Genomic DNA, 23,110 nt, shown 5'->3' with positions numbered 1-23,110 from the left:
AGGTTGAGAGAGCAGCACAGAGCTATAATGTGGCATTGTCACTATAACCAGAGCCGGCCCAACATGGAGGCCAATGAAGCCCCCGCTTGGAGCGCACGGTCCCCAGGGGCGCCATCGAGGGCCCCCCTCCGGGGACCACTGGCTCCCTCGCCGGCGAACGAGGCAGGCCTCAATTGAAGCCTTCTGCGTTCAGTGGCAGCAGACATGGCTCTTTCTTCCCATCTCTCTCTCCCCTCCCTGCTTCTCTCTCTCCCCTCCTTGCTTCCCCCCCCCCTCTCTCTCCGCTCACCCTCCTGGGCCTGTGGCAGGCATCATCAGAGGTTGTGAGGTCTGTTGGAAGCTAGGTAAGTGGGGTTTATATATCTGTAGAAGGTCCAGGGTGGGAGAAAGAGGTTGGATGACAATCTATAGGGAGAGTTCTAATTGTAACTCCTTGCCTGGGAGTCTGGAGAAGTTTCCTTCCCTGGTGCTTTTTTAAAGCAGAGGCTGGATGGCCATCTGTTGGGAGGGTTTTAATTGTATCGCCTTGCTTGGGAGTCTGTGAAAGTTTCCTTCTCTGGTGTATTTTTAAAGCAGAGGCTGGATGGTCATCTGTCTGGACAGGTCCTTTTTTCTTTCTCAAGTCTCCCCCCTTTTTTCTCTCAAATCATCTGGCATAAAGGTAACTATCATGTCTCCAGTGGATTAATGAAATTTTTCAAGCTATTGATGGTTGAATATGTGAGTACAGAGTTGGTCCAGATAACTTCATATAGCTTTATCCAACCTTCTTCTTTTTATATATATATATATATATATATATATATATATATATATATATATATTCAGGTTTTACATATCCATATCCATAATAAAAGTGAAAACCCGTATGTGGCACGGGTGTCTGTTCACACAGACAGCCTCTGGCCTCCACAAACAGGCTACAGTTCCCAGTGCTGAGGAGCCACCAAGTCACTCTTTTCCACTGACAATGCAGTTACAGCGAGCGCCATGAACATGTGGCCCAAACCCTGCTAATGTCCTCCCCAAACACTACGGCCCACCACCCAAGGAATACTTTCATTTGGGGACCTTTTCATCCTAGATTTTGCATTGTCCTCCACCACAGGCAGGCATCCCAGGGTTCTCCATTGGTGTGAAATTTGAATGTCTCCGCCTACTGCCCTTCCCTTTCAAATCTGTCTGCAGAGCAAACACAGCACAACTACACTTCCTGGAGGATTTTGGGGGATTGACTTCACATGGTTGAAATTGCAGTTCACCCTGCATCAAGTCAGAGCACTGTGACTCCTACTGGGGAATTTATAGGAGTTGTAGTTCACCTACACGCAGAATGCTATGAACCCAAACAATTATGGCTCTGGGCCAAACTTGCCATGCATCCCTGATATGTCCAGATTTGAATACTGGTGGGTTTTGAGGGGAATTGGCCTGGACATTTGGGAGTAGTAGGTACTGGGATTTATAGTTCACCTGCAATGAATGAGCACTCTGAACCCCTCCGATGATGGACCAGGACCAAACTTGGCACACAGAGCCCCCATAACCAAAAGAGCATATTGGACAAGTTTGGGGGAAAGGGAGTTATAGTTCCCCTGCATCCAGAGAAACAGTGACCTCCACCGACAATGGACCGGAACCAAACTTTGCACAGAGAAGCCTCATCACCAACTGAACATACTGCAGGGGTTTGTGAGAATGGGCCTTGATTTTGGGAGTTGTAGTTCACCTGCATCCAAAGAGAACTGAACCCAGCCAACAATGGATCTGGATCAAACTTGGCACATAGACTAAACATAGCCTGCTGTGGATACTGACAGATGTTTTGGGACAATTGCCCCTGGAATCCGGGAGTTGTAGCAGTTCACCCCCATATAGAGAGCACTGCAGCCAAGCGATGACCAGCCAATGACAGATCTGGACCACACTTGGTACACAGACCCAAAATGGCCAACTTTGAATACTGGCAGAGTTTGGGGAAGATTAACCCACGATTCTGGGAATTGTAGTTCACCCACTCCAAACTGAGAATACTGTGATGCCTCATGGGCCTTGTAGTCCTGTTCCTAGTACTATCGTGGCAGATGAAGATGAAAACATGGGGTTTTCGCCGGTTCAACAAGAGCCGGAGTCCTTTCACCTGCCGGATGTTGATGTTTGTTCTCAAGACTTCAGTAAACCAGACCTTGGGCATTCCTCGCCTCCGTTTCCCAGGAAGGAATCTTACTCTCGAGACAGAGGCGTCAGAGAAGCAAATCGGAGGAGTTTACGGATCGCTGCCAAACAACAGGCTGATTAGGCCTGCTTCCCTTGGGAAATTCTAAGGAGTCTTGCATCTGGACAGAGTTGGGTTTCGCTTCTTGTTCTCTAGGGAAAGAGATTTGTTGGCGGGAAACGAGACCCAATATAGGTGTTTGGCGCGGGAGATTCTTTGCGGAGCCAACAGATCAGCTTCAGGAGTGAGATCGTGTGTGGACTTCGTAACCCCAGTTTCTTGTTTCCCGGATCAAGCTTTCAAGCCTTTGTCTTGCCTTGCTTTTAACCACGGACCTCGTTCCAGGATTTCACCGGTCGCCTTGTATTTTAGCCACGAACCTTGTTAAGAACCAAGTTGATTCCAGCCTGTTCTAGCCTTGTTGTCAAGCTACCTTGGACTCTAAGACTCTGACATTTCCCCACACTTTTGCTTGGCAAAAGTGTGTGTTTCGGTATTGGATTGAGAACTTTGAACTCTAATATCATTTATTGGACAATACATTTTTGGACTATAATTGACCTCATTTGAAAGGTCTGCTTCTGAACTATATTCTTCACTTGTTTTTATTGCTTTTATATATTCCCTTAATAAAGATATTAGATAGAGATTGGCCTCCGTGTAAGGTTATTGGTGCCCAGCAGCCAGGGGTCTGACAAATACCTAACAAACAAAGACAAATAATGCCTTTATCAAATAACCCGGGCATCGCCGGGTCCCCAAGCTACTATATGATAAAAGAAACATGGCAACACCAAAAGACAAAAGAAAAATAAAAAAATAAAAAGGGGGAAAATGTAAAAATAAAATAAAATCAAAAAATAAAGTTCCCTGCTTCTGGTCTGTAGGACTCAGGAAGCATGGCAAGTGGGGTTTATTTATCTGTGGAATAATGTCCAGGGTGGGAGAAAGAGTTCTTGTCTGTTTGAGGCAAGTGTGAATGTTGCAATACTTTTATTTTTGAGCTTTTTTGGGGGGGGGGGGGGGGGACATGCCAAAATTCGGGGGGGGGGGGGAATCGGTGGGGGGCACCAAAATTCTGTTCACCTACACTTGAAAATTACCTAGGGCCGGCTCTGACTATAACTGTAATATTTTCAAACTCTTATGTTCAGGATTTCTTCTGAATCTCTTTTAAAGATGGTTTTTTATATGTAACCAGCAGACTGGCCCTATCTATACTGCGAGAAGAGATTAGAGAGATGTGTTTTGACACAGGAAAGTTGTTCTCACATAAATGACAGTGTTGCTCCAGTTTGGGATATATTTTAGGATGGGTCTGTATAAAGCCAGCTTTAACAAGCTATATATTGTGTTAAGAAGATCAAGAAGAGTTCGGATGTGTTCCACATTCCTTTATTTAAGGCCACAAAATGCATACTGGCCTCAACACTAGAAATCATGCTCTTCAAGAGTTCCCCATGTATGTATGTATGCATGCATGTATGTGTGCCTTCTATGGCTTTACACTAATGCGGCATTAGGGGTTGTGCAATAATGATTAGAATGTGGAAGGATGGGTGTTTTGTTTTTGTAATTCTACAGATATGTGTACTGAGGATGGCATTTAATTTCATTGTACAATGTCCAATTACAATAAAGTTATTCTATTCTAAGTTATCTGACAACTTAGGGCAATCCCATGAATTTCATCGTGTTTTCTTAAATAAGGAACACTCAGAGGTTGTTTCTGCCCGCCCACCCCCACCCCCACTCCTGAAATAGCTTACAACCCATATGATTCCTTGGCAGTCTCCCATTCAAGTGCCAAACAGAGTTGGCCATTTAGTTGCCAAGATCAGATGGGATCTCGAGCCTTTAGGGTATTTATACCGTATATACTTCATAGTAAACGTTACTAAATTCAATAAGACTTAATTCCATGTATGCATACACAGGAATAGAATATGATGCAATAATGACTGATATTTTTCTTTAAGGTCATTTCGGCCCTTAGGTCTTCTCATAGTCCACACAAATGACTGCACCACCTGCATGATTCATATGCTTTTAATTTCAAACCTTTTCCCAGACAAGTATAAATATTCACTGAGTTCATCAGCCGAAGCCATCCTGAGTGTGCCATAGGCAGGAAAATTGGAGCAAGCTTTCTCTGTGGCCACTCCTTGGCTATTTAAAACAGATTGCCTAAAGAAGCATACTTCCTTCCTTGTCAACAGTGTTCTCCTTAAGGATAAAGACCGGTTTCTTCTTTAGGAAGGTGCTTAGGTGTAGGAAATTATTTTTCATTTATTCTTCAATGTTTTAATGACAGTCTTGTATTCCTTAGTAATGTGGCTGGTCTAAAGATAATACATAAAATTTGAAATGATTTGTCACACCTCTGTTCTAATTGCTTCTTATGGAACTGATTAGTCATTCTCATTATGATATTTTAGTGTGTATTACGGGCACTAGCATCAAATATTTTGTGAAAATACAAGTTATACATGTTTAGAAAAAATGGTGGTTAAGATTGGTGCATCTAAACATTTTCAATAAAAAATATGATTCTAGAGTTTGGTCATCCGTGAAGTCATAGATCTGGTTTTCTAATCAATTCTAGCTTGATAACCCTGCTCAGTTGCATAGAACAGGCAAACAATAAGCAGCAAACCAAGTAAATGTCCATTTCACAGTTTATTTCACAAAGTTAAATGCTCAGGGTTTTTAAATAAAAATACTGACTTAATTTAACAATTTGTAACAAATAAGTGACAAGGCACCTTTTCCATAAGGTTTTTTTAATACCAAGTGCCAAAGTGAGAGGTGCTTAAATTTTGTCCAATTCTGAGCTATAGACATATGACAAAATCTAATGTAGTAAATGCATTGGTTGAGAAAGATTTCAATGAGATAGCACTGGAGAGAAACCTGCTGGCATTGAGAAATATCCATCTCATGCAGGGAGAGTGGATACAGCAGTAGTAGACACCAACAGTCCCGGTGCTGTTCTTGCCATCTCTTGGATATTGGCCATTGCAAACTCCCATGAACGGCCCAAGGCAAACCACATTGCCAAAAGCCTCTTGGGACATGACATTTCAGTGCAATCCTCCAAGCCCACTTCAGTCCCCAAAAAGCACTTTTTAGAAACCAAAAGTGACTGTTCTCTCAAAACTGCTTTGGGGGGACCTACAGCATTCCTAGTGGATGTGAAAAATAAGGCTCTAGAATTGATGAGTTATCGTAGACTTCTCTCTTTCCCTATGCTATCAAACTAATTTTCAAACCTCAATTCTGGAGATATGTGAGCAGCAGAGTGGACATTGGCTTTAAAAGTTCTATTTTCTAGGGAAATACGGAACAATATATGATGAATGAAACAAACCCACTCCAATACAGAGAGGATGGGATGCTGGACTTGGAGTTAGTAGATTTGGGTATAGAATCATAGAATCACAGAATCAAAGGGTTGGAAGAGACCTCATTGGCCATCCAGCCCAACCCCCTGCCAAGAAGCAGGAAAATCACATTCTGTTGGTTTATGGCTGTGTGTGTATGAAATGTGAATCAAGTGTTTTTGCTGTTTTGTAAGTGTGTGTTTCAGCAATGAAACAGTTAACAGCAGGCCAGTTTGACTGACAGCCTGCTGTGGTCTATACGACATGATTTCTGGCCTTGAAGGATGGGACTTCTTTCAGACTAAGGAATGTGCTTCTTATCAGTTGAACTGTGTGTGCCGAGCCAAGTGGCAAAAAGGAAGAATGCCTGCTTCCAGCGATGGCTTTTGTTGTTTGTAAATATGCTTTGTAAATATTGAATAAATGTTTGAATTGCAGACTTCTGCAGATGTCTGTGAGTCTGTACTGCTTCTCAGAAGCAAAGAGAGCAAGTAGTCTGACGTTGGAGGAGAATTGGTGAGGGCAGAAGATCACCAATTCAACAGGGTGTTGATGCGGAGCTGATTGATCAATGGTTTTTGAAGAAACCCACCTGCACACCCTGCTGACAACACATTCAAAGCATCCCCGACAGCTGGCCATCTAGCCTCTCCTTAAAAGCCTCCAAAGAAGGAGCCTCCACCACATTCTCGGCTATCAAGCATCTAAGAAATCTCATAAAATTTCACATCTGATGTACATGGATGACCTGAAGCTGTATGGGAAAATGGAAACTGAAATCCAGTCTCTAACACTGTCCGAATTTTTAGCACTGATATCAGCATGGAGTTTGATTTAGACAACTGTTCGACAGTGGCACTGAAGAAGGGAAAAATCATTGAAAGTGAGGGCATAAATATGCCTAATGGCCACCAGCCAGAGGCCTATAAATATTACAGCTGGACAACATCAAGCATGAACATGTGAAAACTGTGGTCAGCAAAAAATACACACAAAGAATCAGAAAAATTATCAAAAGCAAGTTCAATGGAGGCAACACCATCAAGGCCATAAACACCTGGGCCATACCTGTCATAAGATATACTGTTGGCATTATAAATTAGACACAGGTGGAACTGGACAGAAAAACAAGAAAACTCATGACCATTCATCATTCACTGCACCCTCGCAGTGATGTTGACCGGCTATATCTGCCTAGAAGCTCAGGTGGTAGAGGACTCTTACAAGTAAAACAAGCAGTCAAAGAAGAGGAACATGCACTGGCAGAATATGTAAAGCAAAGTGAAGAACCTGCTTTGATTGAAGTCAAAAATCAGAAACTCCTCAAAACACAGCAGTCAAAAAACAGTACAAGAAAACCGCACTACAAACTAGAGCGGACAGCTGGAACAACAAAACACTGCATGGAAAGTTCCTTGACAAAATTGAAGGAAAAGCTGACAAGGAGAAGACCTGGCTATGGCTCACGAATGGGACACTGAAGAAGGAGACAGAAGGCCTGATCCTTGCAGCCCAGGAGCAAGCCATCAGAACAAATGCAATTAAGGCCAAGATCAAAAAATCAGCTGATGACCCAAAATGCAGACTGTGCAAGGAAGCTGACGAAACCATTGATGATATCCTCAGCTGCTGTAAGAAAATCGCACAGACAGACTACAAACAGAGGCACAACTATGTGGCCTAAATGATTCATTGGAATGTATGCCTCAAGTACCACCTCCCAGCAGTAAAGAACTGGTGGGATCACAAACTTGCAAAGATAATGGAAAATGAACACGCAAAGATACTGTGGGACTTCCGAATCCAGACTGACAAAGTTCTGGAACACAACACACCAGACATCACAGTTGTGGAAAAGAAAAAGATTTGGATCATTGATGTCACCATCCCAGGTGACAATTGCATTGACGAAAAACAACAGGAAAAACTCAGCCGCTATCAGGACCTCAAGATTGAATTTCAAAGACTCTGGCAGAAACCAGTACAGGTGGTCCCGGTGGTGATCGGCACATTAGGTGCCGTGCCAAAAGATCTCAGCCGGCATTTGGAAACAATAGACATTGACAAAATTACGATCTGCCAACTGCAAAAGGCCACCCTACTGGGATCTGCGCACATCATCCAAAAATACGTCACACAGTCCTAAACGCTTGGGAAGTGTTCGACTCGTGATTTTGTGACACGAAGTCCAGCATATCTATCTTGTTTGCTGTGTCTTACAATGTCGTTGTGTCAATAATAATAATAATATAAGAAGAACCTTTATTTATACCACACATCCTCTCTCCGAAGGGACTTTGGACAGCTACAAATCACTTGGAAGCAAATTTGGTTGTTTCTGAAAATAACTACAACCCAGAAAGCTATACTCATACAATAATTAGCTACAAAGTTTTGCATGACGTTAGAAACAATAAAACAGGAATGGAATACTTAATGCAAAGTTGATGGAAACATATAATGTGGAAAAATCACTTGCTAAGTTGCTTGTTATGTAGTACAAACACCTGCAATTTTACTCAAATTGTATCTCAGTGAGTTTAGGGTGTATGTATATGTGTCTTTAAGCTGCCAGTCAACTTACAGCAGCTCCAAAAATTTCATAGTGTTTTCTTAGGGAAGAAATATTGAGAGGCTGTTTGCTAGATCAGTTCAATAAGTGTACATTATTTATTTAAATAAGAGATTTCTAAATTTGAAACCACATATATTGGCATATGTGTATAAATTCATATAGACTCCATACATATATTCAACAATATTATGGAAAATTATTATGACCAATTTTGAAAAGCTATGGGATTTGAATCACTAAGAACATATTTTCTGATGCTGCTGCAGCATTTCAAAGCTTTAGAAGATACAATTTGAGTATTCCTTATCTAAAATGTTTAGGACCATTTGGAATACATGCATTTGCCCCTACATACATAATTTGATTTTTTTGTAGGTAGTACTCAAGTTTAAACACAAAATTCATTAATGTTTCATACACATTTATGCACATAGCCTAAAGGCAATTTTATACAATATTTTTAATAATTTTGTAAATGATCAAAATTTGTGCATACTGATTCAGAAAGCAAAATTGTTACTTCACCAGGCACCCATGTGGAAAATTTTGGATTTGGGGGATATTTCGGATGTTGGAGTGACTGATCAAGTTTAAAATAGGAATGGGCAAATTGGGGTCCCTCAATATGTTATCAGATTACAAAATCCATCAACTCTAAACCAATATAGCCAATGGTGAATGATTACAAACCTCAAAAATATCTGAAAGGCCAAACTGTTTTAAAAGTATACAAGTTAAGTGAAAGATATTTTTGATTGTCTTTCTCTGAAACAATGAAAGGTATTCTACTCCTCAATGAAAAGAATCAATTTTCTGAAGTCAATCATATGTTTGTTTTCCCTTATTTATTTGAGTTTTGCAGAAGTTCATGCATATCTTGAATGTCCTGAAGTTACACCATGTTCTTCCAATATTAACAGGAACACATAATATGAACCAAACTAACCAACCTGTTGAACGGAATGCAACTACCTGTCCTTTACATACTTACACCACCTCCAAATTATAGAAAACTATTGGTGTATCATAGCAATAGAAGTGTCAGATCTGGTTATGTCGCTTTTGAAATAACATGGTGCAAGATACAAACAAAAACCAGTTTCTTAGTAATCAGGGAAGAACCCGACACACCTCCTAATTGTCTGCATAACCCACTTAGGCTTTGCCTCTGTAAGATGTAAGAATCAGCATTACCACCGGGACATCTTCTCCGAGCTATACAAATCATCACTATTAAGGATGGCATGATTGCTTGGCAATAGACACTTCTTGCTGCCAAACAGACAAGAATTTGCAGTTACCCTCTGGCTCTAATAAACTATGAGCAATGGGATATGCCCAGTCTGAAGGGAAAGAGTAAAGAGTAGAGTTGATTGCTCTTCAGCACCTCTCAGAGGTCAGAAAGGCAATTTGCTTGTTCCAGGAGTATTTACCTATTCTGCTTTCAAAAAGCAGTGTCAAATGGGGGAAGAAGCAGGTGCCACAAAAAATTAATAATCCTACAACTGTTTCTGGAAAAGGAACAGACACTGTGAAGCTTGTTTAAAGCTGCTAGAGCAATTAGCCTGGCTATTATTAGAATCCAGAGACTCTCACATCCCCTCACCCACCAGACCTTTATTAAAAATACCCTTTCTTCCTGTTGTTTAAACTGAGAAGCTTACATAAAGCTGTGGCTTGGAGTGGGGGCAAAAAGCAACACCAAAATCTGATAAAGGATAACATATCCAGAATTTTGAACAGAAAAATGGTAAGCTTTAAAATGATATCCACTGGATGGTCTGGAAGTCCTCTGGATTGATAAGGAGTCAAACCAAAAGCAAAAACAAAGATATTCTGCCAACAGAGATACATTGCCCGAAATGACAACTCCATCCTCCTCCTTTAGCCCTCTTCATTACTTTAAGAGGACAGTACACTAAAGGAACCAATGAATGCGAACATGCATGTGTGTGTGCACGTGCGTGTGTGTGAGAGAGAGAGAAAGAGAGAGAAGGAGAAAGTCCTCTTTTATGAACTTTCTTTCATTCACACTTTAGTTTTGTATTTAGGTGGTATTCTTCAAATACTTGTTTGAGGCAAAAAGATCCTACCATTCAAAAACTCGGGAGTTAAGCTTTCCATTCAGAAAGTCTGAAATTCTGACACCGGACAGGCCTTAGAGAAAACCCTATATGAGTCCCTGGAGACTTGCTACCAGGAAAGGAATCAATAATGAGCTAGTGAACTACTTGCATGACTGAGAAAGATGAAACTTATGTCCTTACTATAAATGTGCATACAAATCAGAAATTTAGCAGTTCACAGGCACTGTTGAATCAATTTAAATTAAATCCAACTAAAAGTATACCTGAACTACAAATCCAACCTTGGAGACAGCCCAGGATTAGAGGAGAAAGGAAAAGGTGGGAAACTGCCTAAAATTCACCTCTTCCTTTCAAACAGCAAAAGGGAGCAGCATGGCTAAAGCAAAGGAAACAACTTGGAGGGTCAGCCTACACCAATCTCATTAACAAATGTGTTCATTACATAGAGGTATATATACAAGCAGGCAGCAAGGCATTAAATCAGGATGTCTTAAAAACATGATGGCTGAAATATAGTAAAATTTCCCACAGTTATCCTCATTAGTTAAAGGACACTGGCAAGACTTGAGACTACTTATATTTTTTTGTACACTGGAGTAAATAATTGTATAGCAGGCTTATTTCTTACTGGAGGCAAAATCTGCCAAAGAACAGCAGTATTAGCAAACATTGCTTAAAACTACAGGGAACTCTTGAGAAAATGTCATTTTCTTATACATAAACAGTAATATCTACTAGGGTACTCCACTTTACTGCCTTACTGGCTAAGGTACTCTATTTCAAAGTCATTACTCACATTTGTATACTGTCTCTCTTATAAAAGAAATTAAACACAACTTAATGAGTTTCTATGCCCCAGGCTACTCCAAGATGAGGACACTGCTGTCACGCAAGAACCTAGTGTGCTACGCCCTGCAGGGCTAACAAAACATTTCTGGTTTACACAGGGGAGGGTTTAAAAACAAACCTGCTGGCCTGTTGAATTTATATTACAGAGTCCTCAAATAGATGATTCTTACAGTTATTGAAAAATGATTGGAATTTTGCCACCAAGTCTGTGCCAACCCCACTGTGATTTATTCATAAGCCTATGCATTTATGCCAGGAATTAATGACCAAAAACTGATTGTTTTCTTTAAGCATCAGCTGGGGAAGGAATGATGTATAGGTTTATCTATGCATAGGTGCAGAGATGGAATTTAACTCATTCTTCCCATTGTGCAGTCTTAAGGAAAATCCGTTTTTCACAAATAGTGTTCACTGGAACCAAACAACCAGCCATTTATGAGTCAGGGCTGCAGGCATTTAATATAGACATCTTCAGGAGATACAAGGAGCATGCCCTCAGCATCGAACACTGTCTTTTAGTTACAACTGACATACTTCAAATCTGTATCTAAAAAGGATTGCATTGTGCTCCCTCTTTGCAATGCAGCATTTCACAACAGGTGCACTATCAACAGGTGCAGCAGAACAAGCCCATAAGTGGAATCACATTGTGTAACATATGCAGTGCATGTTTCAACAAAGCCTGCCAGACTTAACCACTGTGCATTCAATGAGAAATTATACAGTTGCATACCGGTTTGTCCTTGATAGATTTAAAATGCAATGGTTCAAAACTTGGAATTTCTTTAGAATCTCTTTCTTTCTGCATTTTCCCCTTCCTGGCAATTTCAATATGTGATGAAAGTGGAGCAAAAAGTGGGTCTTGGGGCTGCGCATTCAGAACCCACATCTTCACCCAAGGGGTTAAGGCTATGATTACACTGGCAGTTCCTGCATCTGTTCGAAAGCATGACTCCCCAGATCCCATGATGCAGAACTTGCTTTTCTAGTGGTTTCTACATAATAGACTCTGGGAGAGGAAATCCAGCATTCAATTAACTGAATAATCTCCACAGAAGACATTCCTTTCTATGCGCCATGAGGTGTAATGGATGGAGTTCACAAAAGCAAAATTCATGAAAACTTTCACACATGAAGAATCAATGAGGGCAGAAATGAAACCAGTCTACACTAGCTTTCCTTGACATAGTGCATACGTACACATAACCCCTGTTCTGCTGGACTACAACTTCTACCATCTCAAAGTATCAGGCTGGGAACTATGGTATTTGTAGACCAACACATGAGGGCTCCAGGACAAGGAAGACTGTTCCAAGTATTGTAATGAAGCATGAAACACAGCAATACAAAATTACCTCCTAAATCAGGAATGGCAAACTTCGGCCCTCCAGGTGTTTTGGACTTTAACTCCCACAAATCCCAACCAGCTTACCATCTGATAGGAATTGTGGAAACTGAAGTTCAAAACATCTGGAGGGCCAAAGTTTGCCCATTTCTAGTGGGGGTGATGGTGTGTCTTCAAGTTGTTTCTGTCTTATGGTGGCCCTATCACAAAGCTTTCCTGCATGTCTCTGAGGTTGAGAGAGTATGCCTAAGATCATTCAGTGGGTTTTCATGGCTCAGTGGGTTATTCAAACACTGGCTTTCCACAATCCTAGTCCAGCACTTCAAGCACAACACCACACTGGCTCCCAATTCAACATGTATTCTAATCCACAATCTTAACTGTACCCCCTATTACTTTTGACTTAGGGCAATAAAAATTCTCTGTCCTGACCATGTTTAAGGCCCTTGCTCAAGAAAATTTGAAAACAGAGTGCATAATCTTTTCAAATGAAAATCAGTTAGAAACAATGCTTTTCAACCCCATTGCTGTAGGCAAATCTGGGTCTTAACTCTCCTTAACATGATTCCAGGTATTACATATGTTGGACCTTAAGAATCAGCAGCCTACTGATCTGCAACCTCTACTAATTGTGGATTGTCCTATGCATAAAATAATAGCAACATGAATGTGATTGTACTGAAGTATCTACATACATGTCACTACCATTTGCAAGATGCAATCATTCTCTCTCTCTCTCTCTCTCTCTCTCTCTCTCTCTCTCTCTCTTAATCTCCTTAATCTCTCTCTCTCTTTGGCATCAGTGTGGGTCCCAGAATGAAACTACCACAGATTTGAAGAATCCCTTGTAGACACACACACACACAAACCATAGAAACATTTCTGTTTCTATTATGAAGAATACAAACTGTCAAAATAATCATACTCCTATAGCCTCGTCTCTATCTTTCTCAACACCTTCCCTCACTAGTACATAATTACTACAAAGGCTACCAATGTAAGTCATTGAGAAGACATTTGAGCAATGAGGGGAAACTACTTATTTATGCACAATATACTACCATTAGTGAAATGCCTACAAAATCACTGTAAAACTTTAAAAAGTTAAAAGTACATCTACTTGTCAAATAAACACAATACAAAATTATTTAAACTGCAAAGTGCTTTTTTGAAAATGTTTTAAGGTGCATATGACCAGTTCTTTGGTAATGTGGAAAGATGAGAGTTCAGAAAATGCATAGCTTTGAACACCTGAACTCTCAAAGTTACATAGTTCTTACATTTTAAAAATGTAAGAAAGAAGGAGGAACATGTCCTTGCAACTTTGTTAAAGTAAACTTTGTTAAAGTCAACATGCTGTGGGCTTTCTCAAAGGGCTTCAAAATGTTTTGTGTGGTAAGAAAAAGGAGCTAGGCAGGCATTTTCCCATCTCAGGCAACACGGGTTTACCATGGCAGAAGTCAGCTTAAGAGACATGTGTGACAATGTTCTGAAAATTGAAAAAAAATGTTTCCATCTCAAACAGCTCAAAGATTTTCTGTCACACAAGCATTACAAAACTACAACCATTAGAGCATTGCAAAAATGAAAGAACTGGATTATATTAATCTTAGAGAAGGAACTTCATTCAAAACATACTGTTCAGAATATCCAAGTGCATTCAGGATTTTGGACAATACAGAAGCATCTTAAATAAATAAATGCCACCTAGTGAGTAAACTGTTATTCCCAGTGAAGGGGAGAATTAATCTGAGCAATATAAACGCTGCTTGAATAAACCAATCAGGCCCAGTGCACTTACACAAAACCCTTTCAGCTTCTGCAATGCTAACAGTTATTCATTTCTTTTTTCTAAAAAAAAATATTCACAGTCTTAGGCTATAATATTATTTGTCTGGCAGTCTGCATAAAAGAAAAAAATCTACAAAATTCATTAAGCAGCCTAAATATAAAAGATTTGTCAAAGGCAAGGAAAAACAACAAAGAAGACTTTTCAATAATGATACTCAGCACTTGTGCTATTCCATAAAAGGAAGAAAAACACATAACAGAGAAAGATTTTGTTTCAGGCTTTTAAGAAAATTACGTCTCATTCTAGTTTCGATTCAACTTGTTAAGTTTTCACCTGTTTCGCTTAACACACACTAATAACAGGTGGAATAAAACCACACTTAAAGGAATTATGACTAACATTAAAGTAATATGCATCCTACATGTTTCATCTTGTATTAGCAGCTTTTGTCTAACAGATGAGGAAGACTTTTGACTCTTAATTCTTGCAAAACAGAAATCATGTACTTCTCTATTTTACATAATTTAAGTATGAATTTTAGGAACCATCAGAAAGAACATAACTTTTTGTCAATTATTAATAGCAAAATCCTTTGAACTTTTACAGGTATTATAGTTACATGTAACAAGAAATGAAACACAGAAAGGCTGTAAAATGAAAGTAATTCTGGGGTGGGCAATTTTGGCTAGCCCTAAGCTCGTTTCAATCCCTTCCCCAGAATCCAGCTGTGCAATGGCAATCCCACCCAAATCAGAAGTGACCATATCAGAGAAATCTTAAGGCACATAGTTACGTGCCTGGGTTCACAATTCTCCTTATTGCAAAGGGAAAATAATAATGTGTGTGTGTGTGGGGGGGGGTATTTGCATTTGGCCCACATGCAGAAAAAAATACCTCTTACACTACTAGAACTGACACTATGACTGTCCATATATGCAAGTAATTAATTTTTCAAATGAAATTAGAGATCTATTACTCTTGTGCATTTGTATGGAATCACTGCTCGTTTCTATTTGTACCATTCATATGGCCCCGTTTCCGTTTCTGTCCACCGCTTACAGAAACGGGCAGCTATACAAATGGGCGTTTCTGTCCAAGGTCCGAAAAAAGTAAATATTTTTCGTGCCTTGGGCAGCAAAGCGCCAGGGCCTGCCAGCTAGGGACTACAGCCAAGTGGGCCTGGCACTCAATTGTAGGCCCTGTGAGCCAGGCCTACGAGCCATTGAGCACTCAGTGGCTCGTAGGCCCAGCTAATGGGGTCTACAGTTGAGTGCCGAGCGCTCAATGCTCGAGGGCCCTGCGAGCCAGGCCTATGAGCGTCGAGCACCCAGCACTTGTCTGTAGGCCCTGCCAGCTAAAAGCTGAAAGTCAGCCAACAAACAGCTACTGTTCCCCCTTTTCTTTCGTTTCACTGCTTCTTTCGTTCACAGGGGCTTCTACCATTCCATGCCATCCGAATGGACGGAACAGTAGAAAATCACGAAAGCAACAGATGAAATAGGATTCTAGCCCTACTCTAATATCTATCCTCTGTTTCTATGCAGAAAACAAAGCATTCCAATTGAGGGCACCAGGGTGGATGGAAGCAACATTTTTCATCTCACCTTATCTCTTTGCAACCCCTTTTGTTAGCAATTCCACAGAGCAAGGAGAAAAAATAGGACATCTACAGAATGACTGTGATGAGTTGATGCATGAGACATAAACACATTGCAAAATTTATATAAAGTACAGCTCATAGATTGTAAGCAGTAACCAAACCACAGTTTTCCAATTTGGATTAATGGTAAACTAAAGTTTTAACAAGTCAATACAGAAGCATCAAAGTTGGATACATGAGAGGAAGTGAGAAACAACCAAAAAGAGGTGGGAACAGAAGCCAATAAATATTAGGTGGCTTGTCATGTTAGAACTACAGTCTGAAGCTGGCCTTGGAGTCAGAACACTTGTTTCAGGTGGACTGCAATTTAAGGCTCATATTGTTCAAAAAGGTAATTAACGAAATGTCCAAATGAGAACAGAGAGTCTTTTGGGGCGTTTCAAGTTAAGTCACAGGCTTTATAATGAAAAAATGCTTATCCTTCTGAGAATAACATATTCATGACTGTGAAACAAAGCTTCAGTATATTTAATTATTGCACAAAGGGAAAAGCTTTAGCAATGAAAGAACTTGTCTTTGTTGAAACCCTTCCTGCTACCCAATTATTAATAAAAGGTTTTTTTTCATATTACATCAGGCAGCCGTATGTAATTTTCTACAGTTGTACTTATATGTGACTCCACACTTAAGGGATGGAAAGGTAACTGAATGCTACCACTGAGTTTCTGCCAACTACAGCATTTAGTAGAAAAATGGGATTATCTTGAGAGTAAGAGTTGTTTACCAGGGCTTGAAGCATGCCATCCATTACAAGAGCCCCCTCCATCGTCTGAAAGGAGGATTTAGACAAGGTTGAAAGGGTCCAATCCAGGAAGTCTGCCATTCTTTTTTGTTTGACATCAGGGCGGGTTATAAACCTATCATAAGGAAGAAAGAAAAAAAAAACACTTCAAGTTACCTATTCAGGGCAGTTCAATCAGTAACTCATTCTTCCTGTTAGCTAAACTGGTTTTTGTTCCCAAAGGCAATAGTCCAATGGATGCTTTCCAACATATTTTGGCTGGGAACATTCCAGGTCTCGGCTCTCTTTTTCTTTCTTTTCTGAAGAAGGCCATAACACAGAAATCTAAACAGGCATACTGTATACTCAGTGTCTTAAAATCTGGTAGGGAAGGGGGAGATAGAAATACATCCATCCAAAACTTGATCACTATTTTAAAACAATAAAGAATGATCATATGCCCTGACTTCTTTCAGCCCTTTATTTATAATCAGGTGTAGTGCTCTGAATGTCTTATTCTTCTACTATAAAAAAAAACCTGGTCGCATACCAAGAAATTGTGTCACATGGAGACAAGGTGACCTGCTCTGTCTTTCCAAGTTGCTAGAAAAAGCTACAAATATCTAGATTCCAGATTGACAATATTCTAGATTCTAGAATGACAAAAAGAAAGCAGAACAAAGGATATCTTTCTTTGTTCTTCCAAAATGCCATTGCAAGTCTATCCTAGCTTATCAAATAAAGGAATAGTTTCCCACTTTCTTCTCACCAAGGCCAGCATAGACTGTGATTCATACCTACATTGATGTCATTGGTTTTTTAAAGCAAATACAAACTGTATGCAACACACAAAATAAACTACTTTGCCATCCTAAAAATGTATGACTTTGAATTCTAAGGCATAGCCATATTACCCTGGAATATCAGTATGCAATGGGATTTTATAGTGCCTCAGAGAATAACAGAGAATGAAGTTGGTAAAATAAACTTTTGAAGTCTGCTTTCTCTCACATGTAAACTCTATGGATGAGCTACAACAGACATCTTCAAATTTCCACTAGAGGTCAGCAGAAACCAATAGAGGATGAGCATCCCTTACCAGAAATGCTTGGGATCAGAAGTGTTTTTGATTTCAGATTTGTTCGGATTTTGGAATGCCTATATTTGCAAATCATACATAATAAGATATCATGAGACCAAGTCTAAACATGAAATTCATTTATGTTCCATATACACTTTACTATACCTTGGTCAGAAGGTAATTTCATGCACAGCATTTTGCAATAATTTTGTGTATGAAACAGTTTGTGTACATTGAACCACATAGCAGCAAAGGTGGCTAGCTTTTAATTTTGGGGTATTGCAGATTTCAGAATTCTACACAAGGGATGGTCAGCCTGTATTTACCTTCCTCCAATACTAATTTTCTATGTAACAGGAGCAGAATTCAAAACGATCTTAACAGACTAGAGAGATGGGCCGAAACTAACAAAATGAAGTTCAACAGGGATAAATGCAAGATACTTCACTTAGGCAGAAGAAATGGAATGCAAAGATACAGAATGGGGGACGCCTGGCTAGACAGCAGTTCATGTGAAAAAGATATTGTGGACAACAAGTTAAACATGACCCAGCAATGTGATGTGGCTGCTAAGAAAGCCAACGGGATTTTGGCCTGCATCAATAGGGGTACAACGTCTAGATCCAGGGAAGTCATGCTACCCCTCTATTCTGCCTTGGTCAGACCACACCTGGAATACTGTGTCCAATTCTGGGCACAGCAGTTGAAGGGAGATGTTGACAAGCTGGAATGTGTCCAGAGGAGGGCAACTAAAATGATCAAAGGTCTGGAGAACAAGCCCTATAAGGAGCGGCTTAAAGAACTGGGCATGTTTAGCCTGCAGAAGAGAAGGCTAAGAGGAGACATGATAGCCATGTACAAATATGTGAGGGGAAGCCATAGGGAGGAGGGAGCAAGCTTGTTTTCTGCTGCCCTGCAGACTAGGATGCGGAACAATGGCTTCAAACTACAGGAAATGAAGAACTTCCTCACTGTGAGAGCTGTTCGGCAGTGGAACTCTCTGCCCCAGACTGTGGTGGAGGCTACTTCTTTGGAGGCTTTTAAGCAGAGGCTGGATGGCCATCTGTCGGGGGTGCTTTGAATGCGATTTCCTGCTTCTTGGCAGGGGGTTGGACTGGATGGCCCATGAGGTCTCTTCCAACTCTACTATTCTATGATTCTATAACGTAAGTTCGCTGTAACCTTACGATCACTTGGAGGCTTCAGAGTCACATTCGTAATACATTTTTTACTTTATAACCAAGACAGTGATAATGCAACTAATTCTTAACTTCCAAACAATGTTGTCACTTTACAATCAGGACAAATGCTGTATACAGTAAGGAACACGTTGCCAGAAAGGATGCACTTCCCACAACCCCATGAGACAACTTATCTACAAGGATGTGGGAAATGGAACTCTTGCTTTCATAAGAAGGCTCAATATAAATGCAGGACTAGTCTCTAAAACCGTGGGCATCATTTGATTGTGCAGGCACATTAATGTAAATGAGCTTAGATTTCTCTCATCACATATTTGGGCTGTTAAAAGAGAATTTAACCTACAAAGCCTTTGTATATTTGCAGAAATCCACTCATAATATTGCAACCATCACTTTCTGACACAAAACTAAGAGAACGAATTGATTTGCATTAGCCCATTAAAGTGCCATTATATTAAAAGGCCTCACTTTAATTTTGATATAGAATCATTCTTTCAACATTGAATTCAAGTGATTAAGTGTAAAAACAATTGGTCAAAATGGTGATGCTGAAAAAAAATGAGGAAGATGCCAGCTTCTTGAAGTTATAATGCATGAAAGGCTGGAGTGTTAACAAACAACCCAATGTGGACTGAACATGCTCTGTTACCTCCAGAGGCCAATCACAAAAACATAAACAGATTTGAGGAGAGGACTGAATTGACCTTATGGCTTATCAGATGGCTGGCAAACAGACACTCTGAACAAGTTGCCTTGTATCTTTCATTGGAAGAAAGGCAGGAAAGAAATGAATAATAAAAACAAAAGCACTCCTCTTACGAAATGAGGATATGCTGCCACAAAACTAGGCCTAAACTGTCATACAATATTTTCAGAATGAGAAATGTCCATTCTAATGATCATCTATAGTATTTAAACACAGACTATTTAGGACTAGCCTTATATACTGCCTGGAACTACAGAAATTCAAAATGAAGTGGTCAATTTGTGGTCATGTGCACACTCTTACAAGGAACCTAGTCCCATTTTAAATAAACCTCTTTGTTCCAATTAAACCCTAACTTGCTTCAAGTTATGAAAACTTAGAGATGTCTGTTCTGATTGTTTTGATATATTCATAATGGATTTTTGTCATCTCCTACTGATTTATCTATTTGGCATGCCACCTTGGGTTGCCACTGGACTGAGGGAGAAGAACTGTCAAATAAAATTCACAAAATGCATACATTTTATCCATATCAGAAAAGCACTTACCTTGAGACCAAGACTGCAGCTGCATCTCGTGACTTGTCACTTACAATAAGGTAAGACTAAAAAGAAATAACAGTTATAAGGCTTTACCACATTGAAGATATCATGCAGAATACTTAAAAGATATTCTGTTATGGACTTGAAAAGACCATGGTTCAAATCCCCTCTCAGCCATGGAAACCCAGTGAATGACACCAATAATGTCAATTATGAATGTCAATTATTCTCATGTTTATATCTAAAAGTAAAGACAAGTATAAACCATGAAGAAATAACTATCTAAATCTTATGGAAAATTAATTCATTATTTAAATGAATTATAAAAAGATATGTGGAAAGTAAAAGAGTCCAATTAGACATGCTGATTTAGTTTTTCAACATTCATTTTTTTCCATAAGCTTTGTCTGGTCCTACTCATTTTCTAGGCACACTCTTGACCTTATTTTCTGTGTAGGATGGGATGATGGTGATAATGATATGGAGGAATTTTCCATAGTTCTGTTGTCCTGGGCTGATCAAGTTTAGACCCATTGGTCAGATTTAGACTCACTGGAACTTCACAGGGGTGGGGGACTGATTAAGATGGTCCACCCCTTATGGAACTGGATGGATTCCTGATGGCTCTTGGGAATTTTCCTGTTACCTCAGCAGGAGATTCTGTTGAAGCTCTGGCTGACTTCTAGAAAAGGGAAATGGCCAGGGTAGCGGACACAACAGCTCCTGAACATCTCCTGTAACTGGGCAGAGCCGAACCAGCCTCCTGGCTTTCCAAGAAGCTGGCAATGATAAAGCAATTGAGATGGAGACTAAAGAGATGATGGTGGAAAACTCAAAGTGAATTAGTCCAAGCAAGGGCTAGAGCTTATTATTTGAAAGCCTACTCCATGGCAATGGAGGCAGCAGAGAAATAATGGTTTGCTGTCAGCATTGCATCTGCAAAGAACCACCCAACACAGCTGTTTCGAGTGGTCAGGAGGATATTTCACACTGGTCCTCATGGGTAAAATGCTAACCATTCATAAGCCCACTGAGAAGAATTTGCTCTGATCTTCTCCGACATGGATGCTGTTGTTGATATGGTTCTAGGGCAGGTAACCTTGGCTCCTGCTTGTCCAGTGTTGATGGATGCTTTTCAACTTGTGCAGCCTGAGGATGTGAACAAGGAACCTTGGAGAAGTGAGAGCAACCACATGTATTGTAGACCCCTGCTCTTCCTAGTTCTAAAACAGGCCAGAGGGGGGTTGCAAGCACGGTTGGTGGGAACGAGAGAGAACGAGAGAGGGGGCCTTACCTGTGATGGCCCCCCGCTTCTGGAACTCCCTAAAGATATTAAAACAGCTCCCGCTTTAACCTCCTTTTAAAACAACTAAAAGTTTTCTTATGGGCTCAGGCGTATAAAGACAAGGAGGCTTAGTATATTATGGACTACTCATCCTGGTTGCTGGCAATTGTTAATTTTATAGTTAAGTAGCTGAGCCCAGCCACGCATTGCTATGGCTTATGGGAATCATTTGTTGGCCAAGTAGAACAGCAGTGAATAGCCTTGCAACCTCAAAAGCCGTTTTCTTCTAATGGGAATCCTTGTTTGGTGAGCCGGAATACAATGGAATAGGTGTTTGGAAGGCTGTGTACTTGCGTTCTAGGGGAATGGATTTTTAGGCTGCTAGAATTGAAATGAATAGCCTCACTGCTTCAAAGCCTGGCTGCTGGCTACCTAGCGGAATCTTTGGTTGGTCAGCTTCAATAGCCATGAGATAGCAAAATACAGTAAAATAAAACACATAACTGCTCCATTGTGAACTTTCATAATACATATTTCATACACTATGAAATGGACCCGGCCCAGCTTATCTGTCCGAACGTGTCTCCTGCTACGACCCATCTCGAAGCTTAAGATCATCAGATGAGGCCCTGCTCACGGTCCCGTCAGCCTCACAGGTGCGGCTGGCAGGGACGAGAGACAGGGCCTTTTCAGTAGTGGCTCCCCGCCTATGGAACGCCCTCCCCATTGAAGTCAGGCAGGCTCCCTCCCTCCTTCCTATCCTTCCGAAGGAAGGTTAAAACTTGGTTGTGGGGGCAGGCTTTCGAATAATAATTGGCAGCATTAATTATTATCATGTACACTGGAACTCAATCGACAGACCCAGTTTTTTGAACTGAACACGCCTATCTGTATTTTATAATGTGTTTTATGAATACTGATGTAAGTTAATAATAATTTTTAACTGATTTATATTGCATTGTATAATTTTTATATATGTGTTTTTTTTTGTAAGCCGCCCTGAGTCCCCTATTGGGTGAGAAGGGCGGGATATAAATATTGTAATAAATAAATAAATAATAAATAAATAATAAATAAAATGAGGTAGGGTGGAAAAACTCAGAGCAAGACATCCAGGGTATGTAGGGAAAACTACTGCTGTTTCTAGCAGCCATAACAGTTCTCCAAGAACACCAATTTCTCAGGTTTGTACTTTACTGAAGTTGGGCAGTGGTTTCGGTATTGGATAAGATTTTTTTCAAAATTCTCATACTTACAGTATTCAGGATGGGAAAAATTAAGACCACCAAAATTCAAGCCACTTTTTCAGATAAAGTGGGGATATCCAGTTGCCTACCCTGGATGGCGAGGCGCTATGCCTGTCATCATTGGTAAAGAGTATGGGAGTCCTTTTGGACCCTCTGCTGATGATGGAAGCCCAGGGCTCCGCCATTAGTAGAACCGCCTTCTTTCACCTGCGGCAGGCTAGACGGCTGGCCCCCTATCTGTCAAGGGACAACCTAGCTACAGTGATCCAGGCCACGGTCATCTCAAGACTGGACTACTGTAACGCTCTCTACATTGGCCTTCCTTTGTCGGTGATCCGGAAGCTCAAGTTGGTACAAAATGCAGCTGCTCGACTTCTTGCGGGAGTCCCGATGAGATGTCATATAACACCAATCCTACTA

The 23,110-nt window shown here is 40.4% G+C and overlaps 1 protein-coding gene across 1 annotated transcript in view; it reads right to left on the bottom strand.

Moving 5' to 3' along the window:
• The window catches only part of tbcd (tubulin folding cofactor D), a 171,594-nt gene that overhangs the window by 134,186 nt on the left and 14,298 nt on the right, over nucleotides 1-23,110 (bottom strand). The window contains exons 7-8 of the mRNA XM_062970687.1: nucleotides 20,165-20,220; nucleotides 16,631-16,763 (exon numbers count right to left, since the gene is read on the bottom strand). Of these exons, the coding sequence (XP_062826757.1) occupies nucleotides 16,631-16,763; nucleotides 20,165-20,220 (189 nt within the window). The remainder of the gene's footprint in view (nucleotides 1-16,630; nucleotides 16,764-20,164; nucleotides 20,221-23,110) is intronic.

This window comes from Anolis carolinensis, chromosome 2, assembly GCF_035594765.1.
Source record: "Anolis carolinensis isolate JA03-04 chromosome 2, rAnoCar3.1.pri, whole genome shotgun sequence".
In the NCBI taxonomy this organism is placed as follows: Eukaryota; Metazoa; Chordata; class Lepidosauria; order Squamata; family Dactyloidae; genus Anolis; species Anolis carolinensis.
The sequence above is the reverse complement of the archived record's forward strand: the minus strand, read 5'-3'. Positions and strand labels throughout refer to the sequence as shown.